The sequence below is a fragment of the Sinohyriopsis cumingii genome, chromosome 2 (assembly GCF_028554795.1).
Source record: "Sinohyriopsis cumingii isolate HCF-2022 chromosome 2, ASM2855479v2, whole genome shotgun sequence".
In the NCBI taxonomy this organism is placed as follows: Eukaryota; Metazoa; Mollusca; class Bivalvia; order Unionida; family Unionidae; genus Sinohyriopsis; species Sinohyriopsis cumingii.
In genome coordinates, this window is record NC_142962.1 from 131,296,850 (window position 1) to 131,322,636 (window position 25,787).

At 33.5% G+C, this 25,787-nt stretch overlaps 1 protein-coding gene across 2 annotated transcripts in view; it reads right to left on the minus strand.

The window, feature by feature from the left end:
- Window positions 1–25,787, minus strand: part of LOC149805844 (cilia- and flagella-associated protein 52-like) — a 62,300-nt gene that overhangs the window by 5,049 nt on the left and 31,464 nt on the right. The window contains exons 1-10 of one of the 2 annotated variants that reach the window (XM_089950562.1): window positions 25,119–25,322; window positions 21,071–21,270; window positions 17,488–17,624; window positions 16,861–16,989; window positions 12,243–12,342; window positions 11,249–11,520; window positions 8,908–8,983; window positions 5,952–6,064; window positions 4,761–4,909; window positions 3,277–3,628 (exon numbers count right to left, since the gene is read on the minus strand). In XM_089950562.1, coding sequence (XP_089806688.1) covers window positions 3,277–3,628; window positions 4,761–4,909; window positions 5,952–6,064; window positions 8,908–8,983; window positions 11,249–11,520; window positions 12,243–12,342; window positions 16,861–16,989; window positions 17,488–17,624; window positions 21,071–21,270; window positions 25,119–25,200 — 1,610 coding nt within the window. In that variant the 5' untranslated portion in view covers window positions 25,201–25,322. Of the gene's footprint in view, window positions 1–3,276; window positions 3,629–4,760; window positions 4,910–5,951; window positions 6,065–8,907; window positions 8,984–11,248; window positions 11,521–12,242; window positions 12,343–16,860; window positions 16,990–17,487; window positions 17,625–21,070; window positions 21,271–25,118; window positions 25,323–25,787 lie in introns of those variants that run through there. The other variant, XM_089950564.1, reaches the window with a different exon arrangement.

Here is a 25,787-nt window from a genome sequence, read left to right on the forward strand (position 1 = left end):
ACTTAGAGATAATACCTTTATTGCAATACACGTGGTGCCATCAAACCAAGAGGTACAAGTATACCACATTTTTATCCCTGAATCTCAAACAGCTTTTATGATATTGTGCTTAAAATATTGAGCATTTACCTTGAGCTTGAGCATAAGTGTGTGTGTGTGTGTGTGTGTGTGTGTGTGTGTGTGTGTGTGTTTAGGCAGTAGTGTTTTAGGGCACCTCAGGGCAATATCAACTACATGTATATGGTGCTGGCTAAAGGGAAAGTTAGAAAAATGTAGAAACAATTGCACAAAAATTTACAAAGATGAACCCTTCCAAACAAATGTAGTAAAACAAGATAAAATCTAAAACATAATGATGTTAAAATTCTGTAAAACTAGAATAAAACAAACAAAAATGGTAAAAAGTATAAAATCCTTAAAACGTATTGTGAAACTCTGTTGTATAAACTGCATTGCCTCAAATATTCCAAGATTTTCCCAAATGATAACTCCACATGTACAAAGTATATCAGGCTTCATCCATTCTTTTTAATCAGGGCAAATGTGACTGAAAACTTGACTATTGATCTGTGACCTTGTTCTTGAAGAATGGACCCCCAACGCATAATGTGATGCACCTTTTAGTAAAGGTATGGAGTTACACCAGATTTCATCCCATTATCTCAAATGGCTATAAAATTATCGAGTGGAAAGGAATGTGTAACAAAAATTCAACATGTAACACAATGAGCTTGAAGAAATACCCCCAATGTGGTACACCAAACACCTGCTAATAATGACGTGTACACAAAGTTGCATCACTAAACCTCAAACAGGTTCAAAGTTCTGCTGTGAAAAGAAAGTGTCATAGAAAAGATAAAATACTCAGCCGTAACACTGGCCTTGAAGGTGGGACCCACAATATAGCATGTGACATGCCTAGTGATGATGTACATGTCTACCAAGTTTCACTTTCAATCTCAAATAGCTTTCAAGTTACACAGCAGAATCTAAAGTGTGAGAGAATCACAGAATATTTACCTGGACCTTGACCTTCAACACAGCACCACTAATGTGGTATGTGACACACCCAGTGGCAATGTAAAATTATAGCAAGTTTCATGCCTTAATCTCAAATGGCTTAACAATTTCTAGGGAAAATATAATGAAAATGTAAAATAATGAAATATGACCTTGAACTTGATCTTGATACTAGTGTTGATGTATCTCAAACAGTGTTCAAGTTGTAAAGCAGAAGGGAAAGTGTAACTGAAAATGTAAAATATCTGAGCCATGATCTTGAACTTTAAAATAGTACTCCCAATGCTGGTGTGTGACACATCTTCTAGTGATGATGTACAATGATACAAAGTTTCATCCTGAATTTCAAATGGTTTTAAAGTTATAGAGCAGAGGTGAAAATGTTAATATTGAGTTGTGACCTTAACCTTGAAGGAAACACCCCAATGTGGTATTCAGTACATTTTCTTGATTATATCAAGTTTCATCTTATAATCTCAATTGGCCCTAAAGTTGCAGAACAGAAGAGAAAGTGTGATGGTAGTGTTAAATATTTAGCTATGACCTTGAAGATAAGAACCCAAGTTGATAAGCAACACCATGGTTTGTGCAGTCCCAAGAGTTTTCAAGGAATATTTATTTCAGAAATACTGAGTCTGACATATATTACTTTGTTCATCACAGCATAAATAGCCACAGAAGCAGAAGTAAAACATAGCTGTGCCACTTCTACAAATGGACACTGCTCTATCTAATAATTATCAAGTTCTTGTGTCTTTTGATTCACCCAATTTTATCTCAATTATTTTTTGTGTAAATTACAAAAATTCTGAATTGTGATATATTTTATTCATTTTAACCTTTGTATTCCATCTGATAAATACGAGGTTTTAGAAAAAAATTCAAGAAGTTTTTCAACAAATTCAATGACTTTTGAAGAATAAACAATTTTTTTAAAATTCAAGATTCCAAGGCAACCACTTAAATTCATGGATATTTCAAGGTTGTACGAACTATGGACTTACCTTCTAGTGATGATGTGTAAGTATACTAAGTTTCATCCCATAACCTCAAATGGATTCAGAGTTTCAAAGCAGAAGGAAAAATGTGTTGATGGATATAAAAAAATTGATCCTAAGGTTTTTTAAAAGGCAGGGAAGAATTATAAACCTTGAAAGATCATTACATGTAATTTAATTTTATAAAATCAGACTGGCTTGCATGTTTGTTTTGATGATGCATGTGACACTCGCTGGAGTTGCAGGCTTTAGGGATGTGACAAAGAACATAATATCTAGCTAGTAGAGTGTATTTATCCTCTGACCTTATTTTCTTTTCTTCATAACTTAGTTTTATTGCTTTCTTTCAAAGCAGGACCTTGTCCAGTCACAGCTAAGGAGGCTGTTTGTCTATAATAATCCACCATTGTTTTTAGTACATATACATTAAGCATACACCCATGCCCTCCCTTTTGATTTGCAACATAACCTGTGTTACCTTAGACGATTGGTAACTGAGAAATATGCCTATTGCAATTTAACATTTTGACTCCTGCAAGGGTTAGGGACCCTCACCCAAACTTATTAAGTTTCTCTTGATCTCCACTAATTCCCTGCATCTGAAAGACCATCCCCGCCGTAATTTATCATCTTAAACTTCAAGATCTTTCAAGAATTTTATGGACTCAGTATTAGAGTAGGTGGCGATGCTCAAGTTCTTACTTTCAAAATCCTAGACTTCAATAGAAACTGACATTTTGTTTACAAGCTTGTCATCGAACATATGTATGGACAAAATCCCCACACATTAGTTCATTTTTTGTAGGAAATTAAAGCATTAGAAATAAGCAAATCAGTGCCTACTGGATATAAAAGATGTTGAAAAATTCAAATCTAAAATGTAAAACCAGTGAACTGTCACATGCCTCCATTATATTAATAGCCATTACAAGATATCTATATAGATTTATCACATTTAATACAAATGGAGTGCATTTTGCAAAACTGTTTACTTTGTTTAAAAAAAAACAAAGCATAACAAGTTTCGTTCACAACTAAATTTGTGTTGCAAATTAAACTTTTGCTGCATAAATGGTAGAACTTACTTTTTCAATAATAAAGTTGCTACAAATGTTGCCACCATTGATGAGGTCATAACGATGATGACAGCATACTGTGTCAAGTATACTATTTTGGGATATATTTATACCACATGATTTCACATCGGCAAACTGTGTCACGTATACACAGAAATGAGAGAAAAAGTGTTTCTACTTACACCAAGTCCCAGATGATGCAGGTTCCATCCAAGCTTGAGGAGACACATTCCTTATCATTCTTCTTCACTTTGATGCATGACACAGCTCCCTTGTGCTCCTTCAGTGTTTCCACAAGGGTGTCCTTGTAGATCATCTCACCCTTTCCAGTATACACTTGGCTGACAGTCCAGATCCTGACCAGACCCTCACCACCGCCACTGATGATTCGGAAATCCTCTGTACCTTTTCCTCCAGTGCAGGCAACAGCAGTGACACCTTTGGTATGGGCATTTCGTATTCCACCAGTTATTCTCTCCACTATGTTGGATTTCTCATCAAAACCGTGCACTCGGATTATTCCGTCATTCCAAGCTGTCATAATGTTACAAACAGAGCAAATAAAAATGTGTAGATCAGTCATATAATTTTGTACCGTTAATCAGTGAACTAATAACTGCATTCTCCTTTCAAGCAGAGTTTTCAAAGATGTGATAGATACAGTTACAGACAAGTTATATGACAATTGAAAACTGTCCATATAACTCGCATACTGCCAATGATTTTAAAACATTCAGATTGGATGGAACTCCTTCATTTTGTTTGTAAAGTATATATTTTTGCCCATAATATGTTCTAGCACATCAATGTCCAAGTTCCTGTTTGCCGATTAAAGTGATCTATTTCTTGATAGTATGGTTTTTCCTCATGACGACGGGATACTATACTAGTTGACTGAATCTGTTCCATATGGCACAATTGTTGCAAGCCAATGTTATATGAGGTTATGTGATGTACAAAATCTATTATTGACTTCTACATTGGGAACTGTCCTCTACAGAGCTGTCTGGTGGAGTAAGTGTCCTCACCTAAATTTGACTTAGGCCTTATACTGAAACCAAACAACGCTATAGTTCTCTCCTGGGAAAAGGCAAATACAGAATAATAAATTCTAATACACTGAACTTGCAGAAGACAATCAAAGAACCAAACAATTTGTCCTCTTTGGACAAGGTGTCTTTATAATGAGGATAAATTTGTAAAGGCTATGAAGGAAAAGGGTTTGGTAAATGTTTCCTCCATGAGCAGGGGCCTAAATGGACATATATGCTAAGGCAGGTTTAAATGTAGTTATACAAATTAATGATGTAAAATGACAATAAAAATCAATGCTTTCAAAGTTCTGTTTACTGGGAAGAGAGTTGTGAATTCTTTGTCTAATGTTAGTGTAATGCAGTAATTCAATGGAAAGTACGCCTTTTCTACTTTGAAATATTTTTCATTTATATTAGCACCCCAAAACTTGTATAACTCCATTTTACAAAAATCAGGAAAAAAAACCTAAATTGTGTTGGCATATAGTATTGTCAAAATTAAAACGTTTAAACTATCCAAAATCTAGTCAACACAGCATGTTTCATCACAACCATACCTTTTAAAAGAAGACTTGATTACATGCCCTATATCTGTTAATAAGCATAAAATAATTTTTTTATTATCTACTTACCACTAACAATTTTCTTGCCATCTCTTGTTATTTCAATAGCACTGCATGTCATATTTTGAACTTTTAGTCTTCTCAACTCCTTCTTTCCTTTCAGTTCCCAGATTCGGATTTCTTCATACTGACACGTGGCAATGAGCTCAGATGCACCACTGTTAAAAAAAAAATGTTTTACATTATGATTTAACAAAGAATATATTGTAAATAACAACATTGCAGCATTAATAAATTTTGGTCAGTCTGGACTGTACTGAATTTTTTTTTTGTGGACATACCATTTTGAATGAAACAATGGGTACTCTTAATTAACCTTGTACAAATTAGGGACATAACAAATTTTCTGTTTCAGTGGACAAAAAGATTTCTCATACCTTTTAGAAAAATAATAGTGTTACAAAGTTTTTATATCATAATTATTCATCCTTTACTTTATTGTGTCAATTATTAGCATATCTCATAAACAAAGTAATTATTAATTTGTTTGCATGTGTTTAGTGTTTATTGGCAATCTCATTGACAAGCCTTCTTCACTGACCAGGTTTTCATGAAGTTCCTTTAGTCTTATTAATTACAGTGTATTTTCCACAATTTCTTTTTATCCACTTCTGACTATCCTTGCCAATACCATCAAAGCAAATTTTGAAAGAGTTTAATAAATTTTTTCCAAAAAGCAAGGGATTACCATACATACTTGCTTATAAGTCATGTCAAACTGTAAACAACAAAAGATCCAAAGTAATTATACTAATGTAAATCACTGTTGCTGTGAAGTTATATGGCGGTGTGCAGAACCACCATTCCTAATTTTACATAGAAATTTTAGCAAACATAAGGACACCTGTCCAGAACAGACAATTTTTACTATTCTTCTTATTATTATTATTATTATTATTAATGCCATTGAATTTAGTCACAAAATGCTGAACATCACGCTTGATTTTGGTTTTCATAACACAAAGCCTTAAACTAATTTTGAAATTAGTCTATGAAGTCCTTAAAAAGTGACTGTCATCACAAATGAAATCCACAGTGGATATGATGGGACAAGGCAGATACTGGTGGTAACACTTTGCCCCTTCCACAGAATAAGATGGTGGTAAAAAATGAAATTTAACATAATTTTTTATTCTTCTTTTGTTATTCATGAACTGAGAAACTAAATCAAAGATTTAGTAAGAAATTCAGAATACTTACTATGGGAAGCATACATCATGGACTGTTGTAGAATGACAGGTTTTTATCAGTTCACATGAGAATTCTGCAAAGTTGAATTTGTACAGCTGAGAATTATCTGTCACAACAAAGAACTGAAAGAGAAATATTAAAAATGCAAATTATTCCACGATATATTTCAGGAAGCTACCCTAGAACAACTGTACTAATCTTCTCTAGATTTATTTTCATACCAATGTACTAGTTACACTGCCAACTGTAGAATTGCATGTATATGCATGACTTTACTATTTCAACCTTATTTCTTCATAAAAATTAACTGATTGAATCATAAATTATATTATTACATCATAAATAAAATCTATGAAAATGACTTTTCAATTATCAAGAGATAAAATCCAGTATCAGAATTTCTGTTAACAAAATTGTCAAGTAGTGCATAAGAACTCCAAGGTCTTAAATAGATCATGTCACTTACAAACAGGGTGTAATTATATAAGTATGTCATAAAACTTCTGGCAATACACAACTGGGTAAAATAAATTAGCAGACAACCTCTGCTTCAATTGTTTAAATGTAAACATTACATTTATGATCTAAATATATTAAATGGTTAAATCATCATTCTTTACATAGAATTTAATCTATGGGGTTGGGACCTTGATTTGCACTGGTGATAGAGCTCATGTTATCTCATGTATATATACATGAGATAACACAAGATAACATGTGCTCTATAACCAGTGCAAATCAAGATCCCAACCCCATAGATTAAATTCTATTTAAACAATGATGATTTGTGATTTGTCAGTCATTTGGCAGAATTAGTTTTTACGCAAAAGGAGGTAACTGATACAATGTTTGTAACAAATTTATGTACAGCCAACAAGACATTCACAGTGCAAACTAATGATGAAATTTTAGCCAAAGAGTTAACATGGTGCCTAAAAAGCTTTATGAGGTAATAACTAATATGTCATGCTTGCTGTTCGATCTGAGATAAATTCATTCCTAGTTAAAGATTTTTTATATTGGTTCAATAACAAAAGGCTTTTATAAAATGAGATCATCCTGTTACCAAAATATACTAATTTCAGACTCAACACTACAGTGGTCCCCCTCTTATGCAGCAATCCCTTCTGCACCGGAAAAGTGGCCTTATAAAACAGGTGGCCTTTCCAGAGGGGGGCCATATTTGTGAGATGTATATGTGGATATAGTAAGAAAGCTACATATAACTTAAAGCAGTTAATATCTTCATTTAGAAGTAACATTAATTATTAAAATGTTCTTCTTGCTTTAAAAACAGAGTTATTTCAAGTAACATAAATTAATAGTTTTTATTCTTAGGCGTGAAATGTGAGTTGGGGTATTCTTGGCATACGCATCACAAAACCATTGAAAAATATTATTTAAATCTTGGTACATACATTGTTTTGTATATAAAATTATTCTCTTTCCGTTTATTCCATTTTCCCACTGCTAGAGAATATTCTCTTCATCTTTTACGATCTTATTAGTCTTCCCAACATAAAATCTTTCGGCAAGTGAACTCTTATTGTCGTCAAGTTGAATAACTTTTACTTTTTCTTCTAAAGTATTAATTTATCATTTACATGATGACATGTTAAACTTTTGTAATGATTTATTCCTATGTTGCTAATTGTACTGTACTGCAATTTAATTTTGCAGACAAAACTCTCGTAAACAAAAAAAACCTTGTTATAAAGGAAGTGATATATGTACTGTCACATGATTTTTTGGTCTTTGTCTGGTACCCTGTTTTATTCAAAGTTGATTGTTTCTGTGTGTATCATGTGTTAATCCGCAAAATCTATTTTTAGCCTATCTGACCATGATATGATCTTTACAATTACGTTGGTCATAATTGTCAATTTAAAAAAATAAATAAATCCTCTGCATGAGGCCAAAAGCTCTATCAAAACATTGCTGACTCCACTTCTATCTATGTTATGATCTTGATAATTATGTCCAGTTTTAATCATCAATAATTTAAAAAAATCTGCTGTGTAAAGCCCAAAGCTCTATCAAAACATTGCTGACCCCATTTCCTGCAAACATCGGCATTAATGATATAATAATAATAACGTTAATGGTACATGTACTTTAACCAACACTTCTTTCAGTAATGAAAACCTGACATCCAGAAACCGACATCGGGAAAGATAATCGGATTACTCACCTAATCGTAATTAAATATTGGTTCTGGACATATATTAATAATAAAATGTGGCTTTTAGTGAGGGGTAAATTTTACATTTGTGCACTAATATGTTGGCCGCTGGTCACGTCAGAGGGGTGGCCTTTCTTGAGGGGTACTTCTGAGCTCAAACTCTTAGGTGCCAAGGGATTCTGGCTGTAAAGAGTGGGTGACTGCTGGTCAAGGGGGCTGTTCATGAGGGAGACCACTGCAGATTCTAATGTGCATATGTCTTGGTGGGGGTATCCAGTGAAAATATTCATTTTCAAAAATGTTTTAATTTTATTAAACTGGGGTGGGGGTAATTTGTATCTAATAAGCATCTGTGAAACTAGCATATTTATTGGAACCAATTCTAACAATACTCATTCTAATACAAGCAGGTATTTCTGTCTCAGTTATGAAAAATACTCTTCTTTTTTTTTTTTGTAACAGATCCATCATTTGCTTTCATGGAATTCAGTTTCTACATAGTGCAAATATTTTCTCCTTACTTCTGGTTCCTAGTAGAATCTAAAAAGCTTCATCTCATTTGATTGGATAAATTTCACATTTTCCCTTAAGACAGCTAAGGTTCCATCATTCAAAAATTTAACTTCAGAACCTGCTGGACTTCAAACCATTAACTACAATAAACGAATAGCAAAATTCCTTACAAAGTTATTAATTTTCAAAATGCCAGGCAGGCATCAAATTTTAACATAAATAAGCCCCTATAGATAGGGAGATGCAAAGACACATCATGATGAATTTTACCTGATGACCAATTCCTCTGAGAGCTATGGATGTGATGGCACTTGCCCTGTTCTTGTTTTCAGGGTCTTTCCATTTCCTGTGAATAAGTTTTAGGTAATAATATATAACAAACACAGTGAAAAACTTGTTATAATTCTGTATTAAAGTTCTCATTCTTTAGAAAAAGAAAAACATGCATGTATTTAAATTGAAAAGAAACATACAGATCTTCTTAAAGGAGGGTCTACATATTGAACTGATACAATGACTTTGCCCAGACCAAAATCTACATTTTTACCAGCCCAACCCCCCCCCCATGCACCCCTCTTCATATGGCCACCTTGTCTTTGCAGAAGTGATGATCTTACACTGAAAAAGTCCACTCTAACATCAGTCTTTTCTATTCAGTGCAAGGACCGTGACTGTTACCATATATATTTGCTTATAAGTGTAATTGTTCAACAATTAAGCTAAGCAAGGAGATTAACGATGTACAAAAGCCCCCAATACAATCTTTTTCACCCAATATTTTAACACCTTTAGTCCAAAGACTTGATAGTCACTGACTCTATTTAAATGGAGTGAGCATTTTGGTTTTTAAATGGCACTTAAAATAGAAATTTAGGGTCATATTATGAATGAATGTGCATTGCAAGAACTTTTCCAGTTGGTCTGGAATGGATCGATTTTAAGGAGTTTCTTTTGTCTCTTCTACTCAGTTCTGCTGGTTATGGACTGGATTTATTAGCCATGTCAATTCCACATAAAGTAAATGTGATCTGAGCAGGGACAGTCACATCTCAACTCAGCTGCATGTGTGCTTCTGTTCTGTCACTGAATGATTGGAATCATAATGTGGGAAAACTATACTCTTTTAACCAAAATTATCAAAAAGATGTTATGGAATATCATATTTGTTTCAATTTGATAGCTGTAAGAAGAATGTGATTGCAATTGGAAATGCAGTCAAAATTACAGCACATTTTCGAGATGTGTAATCAAGTGTTAGAACCCATGACATAGCTCATGTAATTTGGATCTGCAGAACAAAGAAAGTATATTTTGAGGAAATTCAAGATGCAAAAATGAAAGTGTTTTTTTACCAGCTAAAGAAGACATGTTTATGCCTTGTCACCTGCATGTTCTTTGTAGGGATCCCAACTATGTTATGACCTTTATGGAATCTATTGCAAGCCTAAATCCAAAACCCTGTATCAAAAAAGTTAACATGGAAAATTGCAAAGCAGCTGGTGTGTAACAGTCCATTCAGCCAGTGGAAATAAGAATTCTTCTTTGTCTTGACTTACTGGCTCTGAGACCCTTACTTTTCTACCAAAACCTTCAGTTGGATTTGTTTTCTTGAAATTAGTATTCTGATTTATACAATGGTAGATCTCTGATAGATATGTGATACCCTTGGCCTCAATATGCTTTTCTATGCTATTTTAATACACCCCAGAGAACACTGGTCATAATCTGAACCATTCCATTTTTGAAAAGTTATGAACATTTCTTCCAAATAACTGTTTGAATGATCAGAGTGGTATTTTCAATACTTCATAATTTACATTTGTTATGGACATAGTGAATATCACGTTCATTCATTTGCTTCTTAGAAAGCTTTATTTATGACTTAGTAAACTCATCCACACTGTTCACTTTATCATCTCTACTTTCAAACAGACAAAACAGCTTCTTTAGTTTATCTGTAAACAAACCTAATAAACTAAAACTTAAAACGTCTACTACATGAGTGTACACGTTTTGTTTACAAAATAGTTCCTAATACGCTATACTATTTTTTGATGCCCGTGTCATCCAAAAGTAAGATGTTTAGGTCATGCAGTATTAAGATGTTCAGAATCACAAAATACTGCTCGATTCTGACAATGTAAAGTTAATAGAGAAAGAAATGAGCACATAAGATTGTGTGTATATATATACACACAATGAAAAAGAAGTACAAAATATATTTGAAAGAATTTATGTGATATAACAATCTGTTTAATCAGCTACACATCAACTTTTAATTTATCATGACTAGTCAATTGCTTACATCACATGCAATGCCAAAGGTCCCACTCACCTGCATGTGACCACAAAAACTCCCATTTATGCCAGGAAATAAAACCCAACAATGTCTAGAAATAGGATAGGTAAGATCTAGATATTACTGCTATAGCAAATTTAATCATAGAAAAAACAGTTACAAAATATACTTACACTATATCCCCTCCATGCAGAACATTGCATCAAAGCTAGAACAGTACAACACTCCAACACATCTAGTTTATATGACAGTCTATCAAAATACTACATAAGACTAATTACCAGCATTCGATGAATGCAATGCTATACTCACCTTATTATTTTCATTGAAGGGGTGGCTTTCTTTATCTGTTCTGCCGGCTTTATAAATTTGGCAAGGGCCAGTGTGCCATCTCCAGAACCCAGTAAGAACTCACCAGTCTTTAGAAGTGCTAATGATGTTACACCAAGACTGAGCTTATCTTTTTCTGGACCAAGGAATTGGAATAACTTGGTCCTCATGTTTATAGCCAGCACATCTCCAGTTGTTGTGCCACAGAAGAAAAATGGAGGATTTCCAGTTTCTGTTTCAAAATCATCAGCCATCTAAAACATTAAGTACAAAAATTAATTCACACTTTTTTTTACAGCATAACCTTTTAAATAAGCTTTTGAATGCATATTTTGTAGCCTTTTTAAATTAACAAAAACAAAAACTTTAAGAAATTTTGTCTTAGACCAATAAACAAGTTTACAAACTACCAACCCATGAAATTTAGTGTGCATGAAATCAAAGTGAAATCTTAACTTATTAATATTCTGGTTCAAGAATTTTCTGATTCTTCATATATCAGGTAATTTTTAAATCAAATATTTTTTCCATATTTTATGCATCTATTCCTTCTGTGAAGAATAAATATAAATATTTACATATTTAACAATTAGTTTATTTTTTCCCTAAGAATGTAAAAATTAAACAAACAAGAAAGGATGTTATACCATCAATACTGATGCATTTCAGAAACAAATTTACAGTGGTAAAAATAACCTTTCATCATATGGTATCACATAAATGGATTAACATATATGCCAAAATAATGCATCACAAAAAAAGGTCACTGAGATATTATCAGTTCTGCAGTTTCCTTTCAGAGGATTTATGTGGTTTGTGTTACATTGTATAGCCACAAAGTCCACTACACGATCATGAATATCATAATACTTCACTGAGGAACCACATAATTATTTGTATCACAATCTCAAATCCTATCAGTATGTCTTTACAACATCCATTTTAATTCAGCGATTAATGCAAGAGTTTTCTGTACCTCTATACATGTGATAACTCTCTTTATCTGTCCCATAGTAACTTCCTTTGGCCTGATTTTTCTGTTTTCTAAATCTAGCTCCCACACTCTCAATGTGCCACTGAAAAGAAGAATAATGTGGATTGAACAATCTGAAATATCTGACCTTACCTAAAGATTGACTATCAGCCATTCTACAAGTCACAAAAACAGTGTGGGGGTGGGGGTGTCTACTTTAATGATTTAATATTTAACTATTAGCTTCTTATTTCAGGTTGGAATTACCCTCGTTCAAATAATAAGAATTAATACTCCCATAGATTAACTTCCATAGTGAGTTCTGTAAAGAATCCAAAACATAACACAGGCTCCGTCAGCTGCCCCAATGCATGCTCCATGGTCCTTATCTTTTCAGGACCAGACTACTCAGAGTGGGGTGGGAGGAGGAAATCTGGCAATACCAACAGGAAAGTAGTACATCATTAAAATTAGTTTAACCAAACACTCCCCCAATAAATGTACATTTTATCACAATAATACCTTACCAGTCAGTATTACATTGCTTAATTTGCCAGTGCAGTGGGAGTCTGATGACTTCAAAATGAGAATATTCACCCTTACTGTAAGTCTTCAATATCCACTACTGTAAGTTAGAATCTTGCACCTTCAGGGCTTTTGGTAATCACAAAAAATCTCCACTTGGCATCATAGACCTTTGACAAAAAGGCAATTCCTGGCCCAAAAGATGCACTCAGCAACTTTGTTCAAACACTTATCCATGCAGATAGATCAATTGAAGCAAGCCAAGTGTAAAGGTGGAGAATCTGTATGTTGTTGTGTAGGAGGGAGCCACTATGCCAAGACAGATGGTCCCTCCTCTGAGGTAATGGTCTGGGTTGGTCTATCAATAGGTCGAGAAGATTGTTGAACCATAATGGTTGAGGTCACAAAGGAAGATGAGGTGAGTCATGGAAGTCCTGACTTTCTGAAGCACTTACAGAGTCATCCTAAAGGGTGGGAAGGTGTATGTAAACAGACAAGCAATCCGACTTCAAGCTGAAGACACTCACTGCCTCTGAGGCTCTCTGATCTGAACTCAAGATGTGACAAACATGGATCATGACCTCACTGAGATTGCCAACCTAAAAAGGTTCCTAATCTCCATGTTGAAAAAAGGGGCATATGTCTGGCCTTGTCATCTGACTTACACTATGACAGACATGTTGTCAGAGGAAACCATCATACAGTGACTTTGTAATGCACTGATGCACCCTTGTGAGGCTATAAATTGTATTCTTGTTTTGAGACTGCTTTTGTTGAGGACTGATTCTTCCAGGGACAATAAGAACTAATCCTTCTGGCTCTATATGAGTGCCCCACCCTAAATCTTACACATTTGTGAATAGATAGAAGCAGGGTTTGAAGGGCATGAAGACTCCAGTCTGAAACTTGTCCTGATTTTCCCACCAATTCAAGTGATCATGAAAGTCTGTTCCTTGAGAGTTCCAAGCTTTTAGGGGTCCCAGTGCAGTTTCCAGTCCATCAAGTGGGAAAAATGCATAGACAGCAAAATTCAAGGTCACCAGATGAGATGGAAATAGCCAAGCTGACAAAACAGTTCAGAGATCTCAGTGCTTTCAAGCATGCCAAGATCCTGTTCACTCTGTCTAGTGGTACACAGAGTAATCCCTTTTGTGTGAGGAAATTCATCCCCATGTGTGCAAAATCCTAAGATAGGACAAACTCTGATTTCTCTAGGGAAGTATGTCTCACTCTATTGCCTTCGGATTTGGAAAGGGCACAGTGCTTCATCATCGCAGGGAGTGATGTGCCTCACATTCTGCAATAAAGGCTTGGTGAGGGTACTGGTCCTCTATCTGTCAAGAGGTGGTTGCCTCACACTCTGCGCTGGTCAATCCTCCATTGGGAGGGGCCCTTGACCCCACTGGTCCTGACAGGCCTTATACATTTCAAAATGAGAATAACTAGCTATTCCTTTTTGAGTCAAAAGGGACGAAGATAAGGAGAATAAGTATTGTGAAAAGGAGGAGAAGGTTCTTTCCTCCTCCCATTATGTCTGAGGGCTTTCAATGAGGTCCCAGGAAATTATTCAGTGGTAAAAAGAGCACAATCATTTACCAGAATTTATTTTTAAACAAAAATAAAGATGGAGTGCTTGTAATTCACTCTAACTTTTAAAAAACACAGTGGTACTATTATCACTGTCAGGAAGAACTTATGAATCAGCAATGCAAACAAAACATCAGCTGGGAAAATAATTCATTAATTTGAAGCTGGTGGGTGACCCCCTCATCCAAACTAAAAAGGAAAGCATGAAAGGATGTTCACTAATACAAGGAACATCTGATAAGAATATGTCTCAGCTTAGGCAATAATGGGTGCAATACAAAATACAATTAATAAGTTAAGAGAAGCACAGATCACCCACACATGATGAGGTGGGAGGAATAAGGAACATTAAATGGGCATTGGCAACACTGCTGACAACAAAAAAGAATGAAAAGAGTTCAAGAAAGCTAAATTTTTCAAAATGAAATAATAGAATAAGGTTAAAAAACTCTGACAAATATGAAAGCAAATATTAGCAATTTTGATGCACACTTGTAATAGCAAATGGCACTAAAGAAAACGATGAGGAGTGCATGACATGGACTAGGGACTTGGTCAGCAGATTGGGTTTCTGGATTCTTTCCAGAATTCACAATGGAGGTTCATCTGTAAGAGGATGAAGTCTTTTTATTTGGACGATGGTAATTTCATCCTGTAATAAGAAACTATGCAATACCAACAATACTGATGTTAAATTAGCATTCACAAAACACTGTGCATGATACCGTTCTGGTGTTAAACCAATTAATTTCTTCAAATATGAAAAGCACTCAGACCTTATTATAGAGTCAAACAACTGGACACAACAAAATAGGATGGTAATTAATGAAGGTAAAACAAAATGTATGATTTTGGGGATATCACAGAAGCTATACAAGTCAGGGAACCCAGAACTATCTCTTGCAATAAATAATGATCTGTTAGAAAATGTCAAACATGAAAAGCTTGTAGGTGTGTCCATAGATAATAATTTATTATGAAATGATCATATTGATAAGCTTTGTAAAACATCCAAAATTGCCCTTCCCAGCAGAATCAAGAAATATTTACCTATGGAAACTTGCAATCTATACTGCAAGTCATATATTCTTCCAACAATGGATTATTGTTCAAATGTATGAGGAAACTGTGCTAAATCTGAGCTTGACAGGATTTATAAACTTCAGAAACAAGCAGCACACATAATTTTAAATGCATCTATTGATCATCCCTCAAAAACATTATTTACAGAACTCAAATGGTTCACAATATATGACAGGATAGATTTTTACAAGGCAGTTCTTTTATATATTGTCCACATGGAACTGCCCCAGAGTATCTTCAGGACTTATTCAGGTCTTTTTCAACACAGTACCAGTTGAGATCAATATCACATGAAAACCTTCTATTACCAAAACCAAGAACAGAACAATTTAAAAAGAGCTTCCAATACTCTGGTACAGTTATGTGGAACAAGCTTCCATTACATGTAAAATCTGCAGAAAATATTAAAGTATTTAAGAAGAGATATCATGAGCATGTATGTGTTTCTAATAGATAATGGAATTTAGCATTTCAATACTAAACATGTTAAAATAAACAGTAATTATTGCTATCTTCATATAATGTGCATTGTTATACTCTCCTTAGGAGGGCCTCAAGGGAGAATAGTCCTTGACTATTGAGTCACCCTCTATAAATAAAGCATTATTATTATTATTATTATTATTATTATTTACAAGCAATTCTGTCTCATAAAGTATATTATTTTTTTCCAAGAATGGAATGTATTGTTTCTAATTACATTAGGTCAGGTCTGGCAGGTTCTATTAGATCAGCATCTATCAAAAACATTCTAAACATGCATTTATTATGAAAAAGTTTAATATTTTTATCATTTTGGGGGTAAATATTCACATGAAAAATTATTTTTTTTTAAATTTATGAATACTTATATTATTATAATTGTGTGAATTGTAAAAACAAGTTAAACTGTTAAGGATTTTTAATGATTACACTGTACTGACAAAGGTCTCTCTGAAATTTGATTTATATGTGTTAATTTTTATGTTGCATTGTGACCAGCAACATTTACACTTGAAAATTGTGTGCACATTGTGATAATCTGCAATAGTTTTGTTATTGCATGATGCCATTTTATGTGAATTATCCTGCTTTTCTGGAGAAAAGATTTAAAATTACACGAAAAGCTTCTAAATTTATCCTAGTTATCATTATTGTGAATAAAGGTTATTCTTGCATAATAAATGTAACGCAAAAGTTTACCAATAATTTAAATTTGTTGAGCAATTTATTGGTTTTCAGAAACCTGAATGTCTTAAAACATAAACTAGATTGTTATCTCTGTGTACATAGATATCTGTCAACTAGGTGTTGCACTTCTGCAGTGAATACTTGAGTTCTATATCCTTGACAGTTATGGAAACCATCCTTAAAGATGACACAGACCTTTTCAAGGGAGATAATTGTGAACCACCTTCAGATTATTTGAATGTATGTATATACTTACTCTCCACCAGTCACAAAGACATTATCATTAACGTTGGAGAAAGCCAGACATAATGTGTTCCCAGCACTCTCCGTCTGAGCTGGATGACCACAGATGGACTCCCCAGTAGCTACATTCCAGATCACAACACTGAAGAAAACGTTTTTGAAACATTTCAATAACCTGTTGTGAAATTCAGTTATAATTTAATTTTCTAACATGATGCTGGTTTTAACTAAAGTGAGCTTTGCTAATATTCAGTTCCAAAGGTGATGAATACATACAGACATACTGAACTATAAGGGAAACATGCAATAGACTTTATCATTCACTTAAAAATGAGATCAATAATACAAGAATTTTTCTAGGGTGGTTATGAATGTTGCCGGGGGTTTTAATTGGGGGGGGGGGGGGTACTATTTGGACACAGTTTTTCTGAAGTGAATTGCTAAAATTGGAAAAAATGCATAATTTAGATTTTGAAATATTTCTCATTGCTCACTCAGACCCCCAAAATTCCTGAAGAATGTAAAGGAAAAATAATTTTCATACTGTTTACAGATGCTTGACATGTATCATTGATATTTTCCAAGCAAGAATACAATATAAAAATGCCATCTAACCATCTGATTATTGCATTTTACACACCTTCCATCATCTTTGCCTCCCAAAGTAGCAAGATATAACTCATTGGGAGAAAATGCCACTGCCTCCACTTTCACCTTATGCAGGGTCAAGGCATGTATGGCCTTCCTCTTCTCATAGTCCCATATGATTACCTCAGCCTGTGAAGAAAACAACAAGTTTTGCGAATTAGATATAAAACTACAGTGACGCTTCCTTAAACTGGCTCACTTTGTAACATAGATTCCTCAATAGACTGGGCATATATAATAATATTCAAACATCAAAATATTAGGGTAGTTCAAACACCAAGCAAACCACATTATACTGGTCACATCTACAAACAGACCAATATTTTGGGTCCCAAATGTGTCCAGTTTAAGAAGTTGCAAGAATAACTTTAAAATTAAAAGTGCATGTATCCGATTGATGTTGAAATATTGTTGAGTGTTATTTGTGAACACCTATCACTTTATAAGGATCCACTCTGCTCATGTCTTGCTGGATGTTTGCCTGAAAAAAAATATACCCATTCGGAAAGGACCAACTATGATTACATCCCAGTTTCTTTCAAAAAGTCAAAATTATTTTGCTTGTATAAGAAAGAGACATGGATGTTATGACTGTGTTTTCCCTTTAAAACTCAAGTAGAAAACACCAGCATAATGATTTCAGCAAAGTCCGAGTCTACAGATTTAACATGGCCCCAAATTCCCCCAAAATATATGTCTGCAAAGATTGAATTTTATTAAAATTTCCAAACATTATATGCTCCAAGTGGGGCTAGTGTTACAATATTTCCAGTATAATCTTTTAGTTTGAATTCCCTATATATATCTGGCAATTTCAACAACAGTAGGCTATTTTAAGTGTCATTTTTTATTTTGATATTTAAAGTCAAAATTAAAATTTTGTGCTCTTTCTGTTTTGTGACTACATGTACAATGCATACTGTATTCAATCAAATGTGTGAGACTGAGTAAAACTTGTACTTATTATATGCTCATTTTTTTATCTGTTAACTTTACATTGTCAGAATCATGCAATATTTTATGATATTGAACTCATGTGCACTTCATATTGCACTCATAAAGGAACTATATTCTACTGTAAACAAACAATGGATGCAGACGCCAGCAATTTTGATTTGTAAGCAAATCATGTACCCTCGCTTTACACTTTGGTTGATTAAATTTGTTTCTAAATGAACTAAAGCAGATGTTTCATGTACTGCCACATACCAGCTGCTTTACTACATTCCACGTTAACCTTTTTGATACAATGTTTTGGATTTTGGCAATTAATACCAGATTTCATAAAACTCTGGGTACCTACAAATAACATGTAAGTTACAAGGCATTAACTGTCTCCTTTAGCTGGTAATAAGAATGGCAAAAAATATACTTACAGTTTTACATCCTCAATTTCCTCAAAATGTACATTCTTGTTTCTGCAAATCCAAATTACATGAGCCATGTCATGGGTTCTCAAGCTTGATTACACATTTCAAAATTGTACTGTAATTTCAACTATATTCCAAGTGCAGTTACATCCTCCTTACTGCACTCAAAATAAAATAAACATTAAATTTCATAGTGTCTTTTTGATAATTTCAACTGAAAGACTTTATATTTTTCCCACATTATGATTTCAATAGTCAATGACAGAATAGAAACACTTGAAGATGTCAACATGCTTCTCCCTCGCTGCTTCAATCCAATATACTTCATGTAGAATTTGCACAGATGAATTCAGTCCATAATCATGAAATTTTGTAGAATCGACAAAAATACCAAAATCTACTCATTCCAGATCAAATGGAAAAGTTGTTGCAATGTGCATTCATTCACAATATGACTCCCAATTTCAATTTAATACGACCAAAATGCCATTTTCTTTCGAAAGTTATGCCTAGCATGCGACTAAGTTCGAATTTATCTGGCTGGGGTTATATGTGCATTAATAATGTTGTTGTTGTGTAATGATGAATAGGTGGTTGTGTATTTAGTTTGGAATAAGGCATACATTCAGCTACTTTGTTTCTTGTAGTGTATTTTGTTTATATAATTAAGCCTTAGGAAGAATAAGACAAATGAGCATATAATAAAAAGGTTACTGCATTTGTATGGGAAAATATGAACTCATTTTGTCGGATGGATATACTGCACTCCCAAGGTCATGCAGTATTCCATCCAAAAGACTCATTCATATTTTCTTATACAAATGCAGTAACCTATAATTATTCAATGTATTTGGCAAATATTTTCCCAGCATCTGAGGCTATACCACATCTGCCTATTACAGAAAGTTGCAAGAACTTCACAACTGATGTAAAATAAGGACTGGATTTTTTAGTTCATAAACATTCAAAAACTTTTAAGGTTTGATAGCACAAAAATCATCAAAATAAAAAGAAGAAAAAATGGACAACAAAAATTTAAGAATTAATTTCTGACTAATAATAATCAATGGCATCATGGTAAAGACGCGCAGTTTTACATAACAAAATTGCTTTACATTAATCCTATTTGCTATAAATATTATAAATTACACTGATGTCAAAAGAACTGAAGCAATGTGTCTAATCTTCTAGTCCCCTTTTTTTAAGCAATAAATTCTGGTGTCTAATTTTCTAGTCCCTGTTTTGATTAAATTTCTTGTGCTCTGTTGACTCCATTTGAACCAATCTTGATAATAAAAAATGAACCACTTGTTACAAAGCAGTTTTAATAAATGTAAAAGGGTTAAAAATTTAATATTTGCTAAAATTTTGCTCTTTAGCACCATTGTAAGGGATAGTTTCTCACTTTTCTGCAATCAACAATTTTCCCAATGCACGGGATGTTGCCATATTTGGAAACTCTTCATCTGTGTCAGCAGCAATAGTCCATACCATGATGATCACTGAGTCCATTTCAGTTATGGGACTAGTTGACAGCTAGCTAAAAGTGACTCAGTAGATTTTAGCAAGTCTTGAGATAATCTGGATAAAACTTGACTTTCAAGTTCTAAGCTACTCTTCTAAACAGTACCTTGCATTATCTTAATAAAGTATTTTGTTTACAATTTAGCAAATCAGCAAAAGTGGTCTTGCTATAGTGAAAAGTGGTAGGTTTTTGGTGTAGGTTCAACAAACTTGATAGCCTTATAAATTGTTCCTGATGTCATCTCCATAACTGGAACTTCTCTTTATTGTGTACTACTTTGTTCGACAATGTTGTTTTGTATGATTTTTGTTTTCAATGATTCCAAATCAAACTTCAATGAAACAGTGAATCTGTAGACCAATGTATCATTGATAGAGCAGATTTTACACAATGATGTCCCAACTTATCCATCATTGTTACTCTCAAGCTAGTGTATGATATTAATTGATCATATGTATTGAAAACTATATTACAATACAGTTTTGGTATACATTTTCTTTCACATAGAATATTCATTCAAGACACAAACGAAAATTAAGAGTTTGTTTTCTTTTCAATTATTGAGCTTTTTTAAACTCTGATTTCACAACATTACTCCAAACTAGGAGAGCAGGGACAAGTGAGGTTTTTTTTTTGACTGATCATATATGGTGAATTACCACACCCCATGATACTAGTACCTTGAACCCCATGTGAGTACGTTGACCTGAGGCAATATATTTGCCACTGTTGGAGACTCCTATGCATGTCACATAATCTGTATGGCCCCACAGTGATTCCTGTCTATTGGTGCTGATATCTTCAATAACGACGGCACATCCAAGAGGATATATAAGGTGCTGTCGGTTTGGGTGAACTTTCATTCCACCATGAACTTTTCCTGAATAGAGAAAATTATGAGTGTTTAATTAGAAAACATCCAGTTTGAATAGTTGTCTTCTTGTATTAGTTAATATCTTGTTTTATGAATTTCTTCATTTTGGAAAAAGACTGCAAAGATAAGCTAATAATTAGGGTAATTAATATACTATCATACATTTTCTAAGGCATACCTCTACATAATTAACTAGACAGATACTTAATTTCTGCATTACTAATTACATGGCTCCAACAACACTTCCGACAACCAGAGTATTAAGATTTATCAAATATTTGGTTGTAAAATAAAATCTGATGTACTGTTCTATCTAACCATATTGGTTGTAATACCATACATGCCATAATACAAATGCATACCTTTCTTTGATCAAAACTTTTAAAATATTACAAAATGTGTGTTCCTCTGTTCCAGCATGTGCGGGAGATGGGAATAACATAATAATATTCTCGCACCCTAGTGTATTAATGTTAGAAATTCCATTCCATTAAATCATAAAATGTAGAGTTTAAATCTCTTAAATATGAAGCTTGCACTAAGCACTTCATTCAGCATGACCACTAGTCTCATTCAACAACACCCCTCTTGATTGGCTCTGTGATATCTTTGCCATTGGATTTGCCTGGTAGAGGTCTATACAAACAACTGTAACACTCAAACAGCTGCTGACTGTTCACAGATCAACTTAGATTAAATAAATGTACAATTTTTTTTCTCGTTCAAATCAATTAAATCAATATTGCTACTTTTACAAGAAATCCATACTTGTAATATATCTACAGCTAATGATGTTCATGAAAAATTACAATGCTGTAATACTTTTTAGAATTTGGTGCCCAACAGATTTTCAATAGATTTTGTGGAGTAGAAGTAATTACATTTAACAACCATAACGAATTTTCAAAATCTGAATAAGATTTTGAGGGTAAATTCATATTTGTAAATTTTGTCTCAAATGATATTCCTTACCATGTTGTCAATGTTCAAAACTGCTAACTCTGACAAGAATGATTGTTTTAATATTCTGTATCTTTCAAAATATAATATTATTGTGAATGGAGCATTCAATGTCTTTGAACTCAAAATTACATAATTACACAGAATAGGTTATTAACATCAACATGGTGATTTACCAGTAGTGATTAGAAATTTCAAATTATTACATCTGATTTGTCTCACTGACACTTTTTGTAAATTACACCCTCCATTAAAATGTACATTCAGTACAGATATACTAATAATTCCTCTGTTACTCAATCTGATTAAAACCATTTCTCCAGTGTTATACATGAAGATATTCTGACAGCAACTGCTTTGGGGTCATGTTCTGGTAACCAATGATATTACCATAATTGCTAATTTTATCCACCAGTCAGATGAAGTCTTATAATTTTCTTCGTGTTTGGAGACTGAGAAGCATGGATGAAGAGCATGAATGTATACCAAACAATTTGATTCACTTTCAGATATCAAAGCTTCATTTCCAGTGGCTATTTAAAACATCACCAGCAGTCAGCATCAGATCTTCACATAGGACACAGGAGATCTTATTTTAATTATATGGTCTATTACTACATTAGCAAGAAAAATAGAAGATAGATTTTGTTTTAGATACATAGACTCTTTGCCCTCCTTGATCAGATCATGGTGCAGTTATGATGCATGTATTCTCTTTCAAAACCATAATGCCATACAAAATATTACATCCATGAACTTGCATAGTAGAAACAAAATTATTCAAATTTACAGTGAGTGAAGAATTCCTGTATCTTGAGATTAGCTAATACATGCATTTTTCCATTATAATTTTTGTTGAAATGGTAATGTTCAAGTAATAAACAGGACATGCATCAATAAAAATGTTGCTATTTTTATTCATGAAGTAACAACATTATAGCAAGCTGAAGATAAGCTAATACAAACATTTTTCTGCAAAAATTTCATCCATATGGTGATGTGTAACTAATAAAACACATCAAATAGGTTGCCATTTTCTATTTGCAGAGTAAAATCATTTAAATGCTAAGTTTACTGCTATTAAATAGCATCAGACAGTCTTTATGACATTTAGGTTGATAATCAATTGCCATTTTTTGTAATACATCAGACTGATTCCTTTGATTCTCATATACTTCATAATAATGTAAAACCTCACAGAGATTATGAAACACTATTTTAACAGCATAAAACCAAGCATCTACTATTTTTTTTTAACTTTGTAAATAGAAAATGGTAAACTATAAAGAAATGTACATCTTGTTTATTATTCCATGCAAGATAACATTATACAAGAAAGCTAATCAGATTTAACTAAAGCAAATCATGACATACTAATATCATCAGCTGTTGTCAAAAACTAGTTAGAAGACTATTGGTGTTAAAGAGCTTTGGGAGAACTTTATGGCAGTCCTAAACAATGGAATAAATCAGTAAATCCCAATCAGACAGATGACGTCCAATAATAGTCTCACCTGTATCAACTGCAAGCTATGTCGGCTGTCAGAGAAGAGAGACAGAATATATAAAAAATACCAAATATATGGAAAGCAAAATGATAAAGATAAATTCATAAAGTTAATATATCAGAAAACAATCACGACAAGCATATAAAAACTAATTACAAAATATACACTGCTGTCGGGCATTTCTGCGCACCTAAGGTTTTCATTTCCAGTACTGAAGCAAAACGCATACAGAATTCGAGCGATTGACAAAAATAAAATACAGCGATGCTTACCGTTTGAAAAGATGCAATTGTCACCAGAATATTCTGTTCAAAATGATATTAATTTTGGACACAGGGGATACCCCCCTGTTTTCCTGACTCGCGATATGTCTGCCTATTCTGTCCATAGCTTTGAAAAGATTTAATATTTATCCATCTTGCTATAGAAATGAAATATATTACTTTGGACTGTTTCTGTCAGCAGTTCAGTTGAGTAATTAGGTCAGCTTTATAGCTAGTTTTACAAAATTCAATGTAAAAATGCCAATAAATGGCAAGAGATATTAAGCAAACTAAATCGATCTTGTAAAAAAATTAGTGGATTAAAATACAGTTTTGTTTTAAGGTACATATTTCCATCTTTTACATAATGTATTTATTTGTATGATTCTAAAAGATGCATAGTAAATCAAATTTTCTGGGTTACAGGATCAAGAAGGTCATGGAGTGGGTCTTCAGGTTGCCATTTAGAAATCACATTTTTATGTGCATTTTGAGTCTAAATGTGGGATATTTTTGTACACTTTATGAATATCACTTTTCTTAATTAATGTACGATTCTTCTTTCTGGATACAAAATGAATTTTTGACTCAAAATAGCATGTGATCAAATGTTTACAGAAATGACGTATCGCTGCGCAGAATTACCCAACGTGCAGAATAGGCCGACATGGCAGTACTTTATAGAAATTATTCCAATTATAACAAGCAGCAACAATGGACAAAAAAATCTTGACAGACATAAACTACACAAGCTGGACATGTAACAAGTTAGCAAATTTTCTCAAACAATCCCGACTTCTCCATAATAAAGACAGTCGCCTTCCAATACCAATTCCTACTGTTATGGGACAAATCTCTGGTTAAAAAGGTAGGTGGAATCAGTAACTCTCACTTATTTAATCTATAATGCAATACAAAATTGGCCATTGTTGATTGTGGAAAACGACTCGAGAAGTTATAGTATTTTATGATTAGCAACTTTCCTGATAACATGTGAACACTCAAACCCGAAATAAATGAATGTATGTTTAAATCGATATGTAGAGTTAAAACTGACTGTCTACATGTGTCCTCATGAACGAAAACAAGATGTTACATGATCGTTGAAGCAATGATATCTTACCATTTAACCCAATTATTGAATCAATTTCCAGTCGTGGAACATCCACAGCGACGTCACCGACGTCTTTATGTTGGTTCGACATGTTGTTTGCTTCTTTTTATTACTCAAGTTTCTGATCTTAACTTCTAATGGATGCCTCTATCCATGCACTTCGTTGCATGCACTACAACAAAACCGCTTTGAAATTTACATGTTGCTATGAGATACAAACATGGCGACGATATCGAAGCAGCGCCATCTGAACAAGGGGAGTAATCTTGCGCAACTTTACAATTAAGGGATATAATTCCAGTTCTTGCATGCGTCATTCGAGTGAAAGGTGTTGAAAGCAAATACATTTCGTCACTATATAAATATTTATTGCTTAATTTCTCCAGAATCTATTGAATACACCTATGTATATCTGCATCAAGATAGTTTAGTAGTCTATTCTCTGACTTCATTCAATTTAATAGTGAATAAAACAAGAAAAATAGTTAAAGCTATTAGCACACCTTGAAGATCTTTTAATATCATGTGAACAAAACGGATAGCGTTGCCTCTCTATATTGCCTCTCTGTATATAATAATACATGTATATTTTAACAGCAAATTATACAGATGTATACAGAAACATGTAATAGTATCAGAGAAAGCACAAGCTCGGCAACTAAAGAATCAAAATAATAT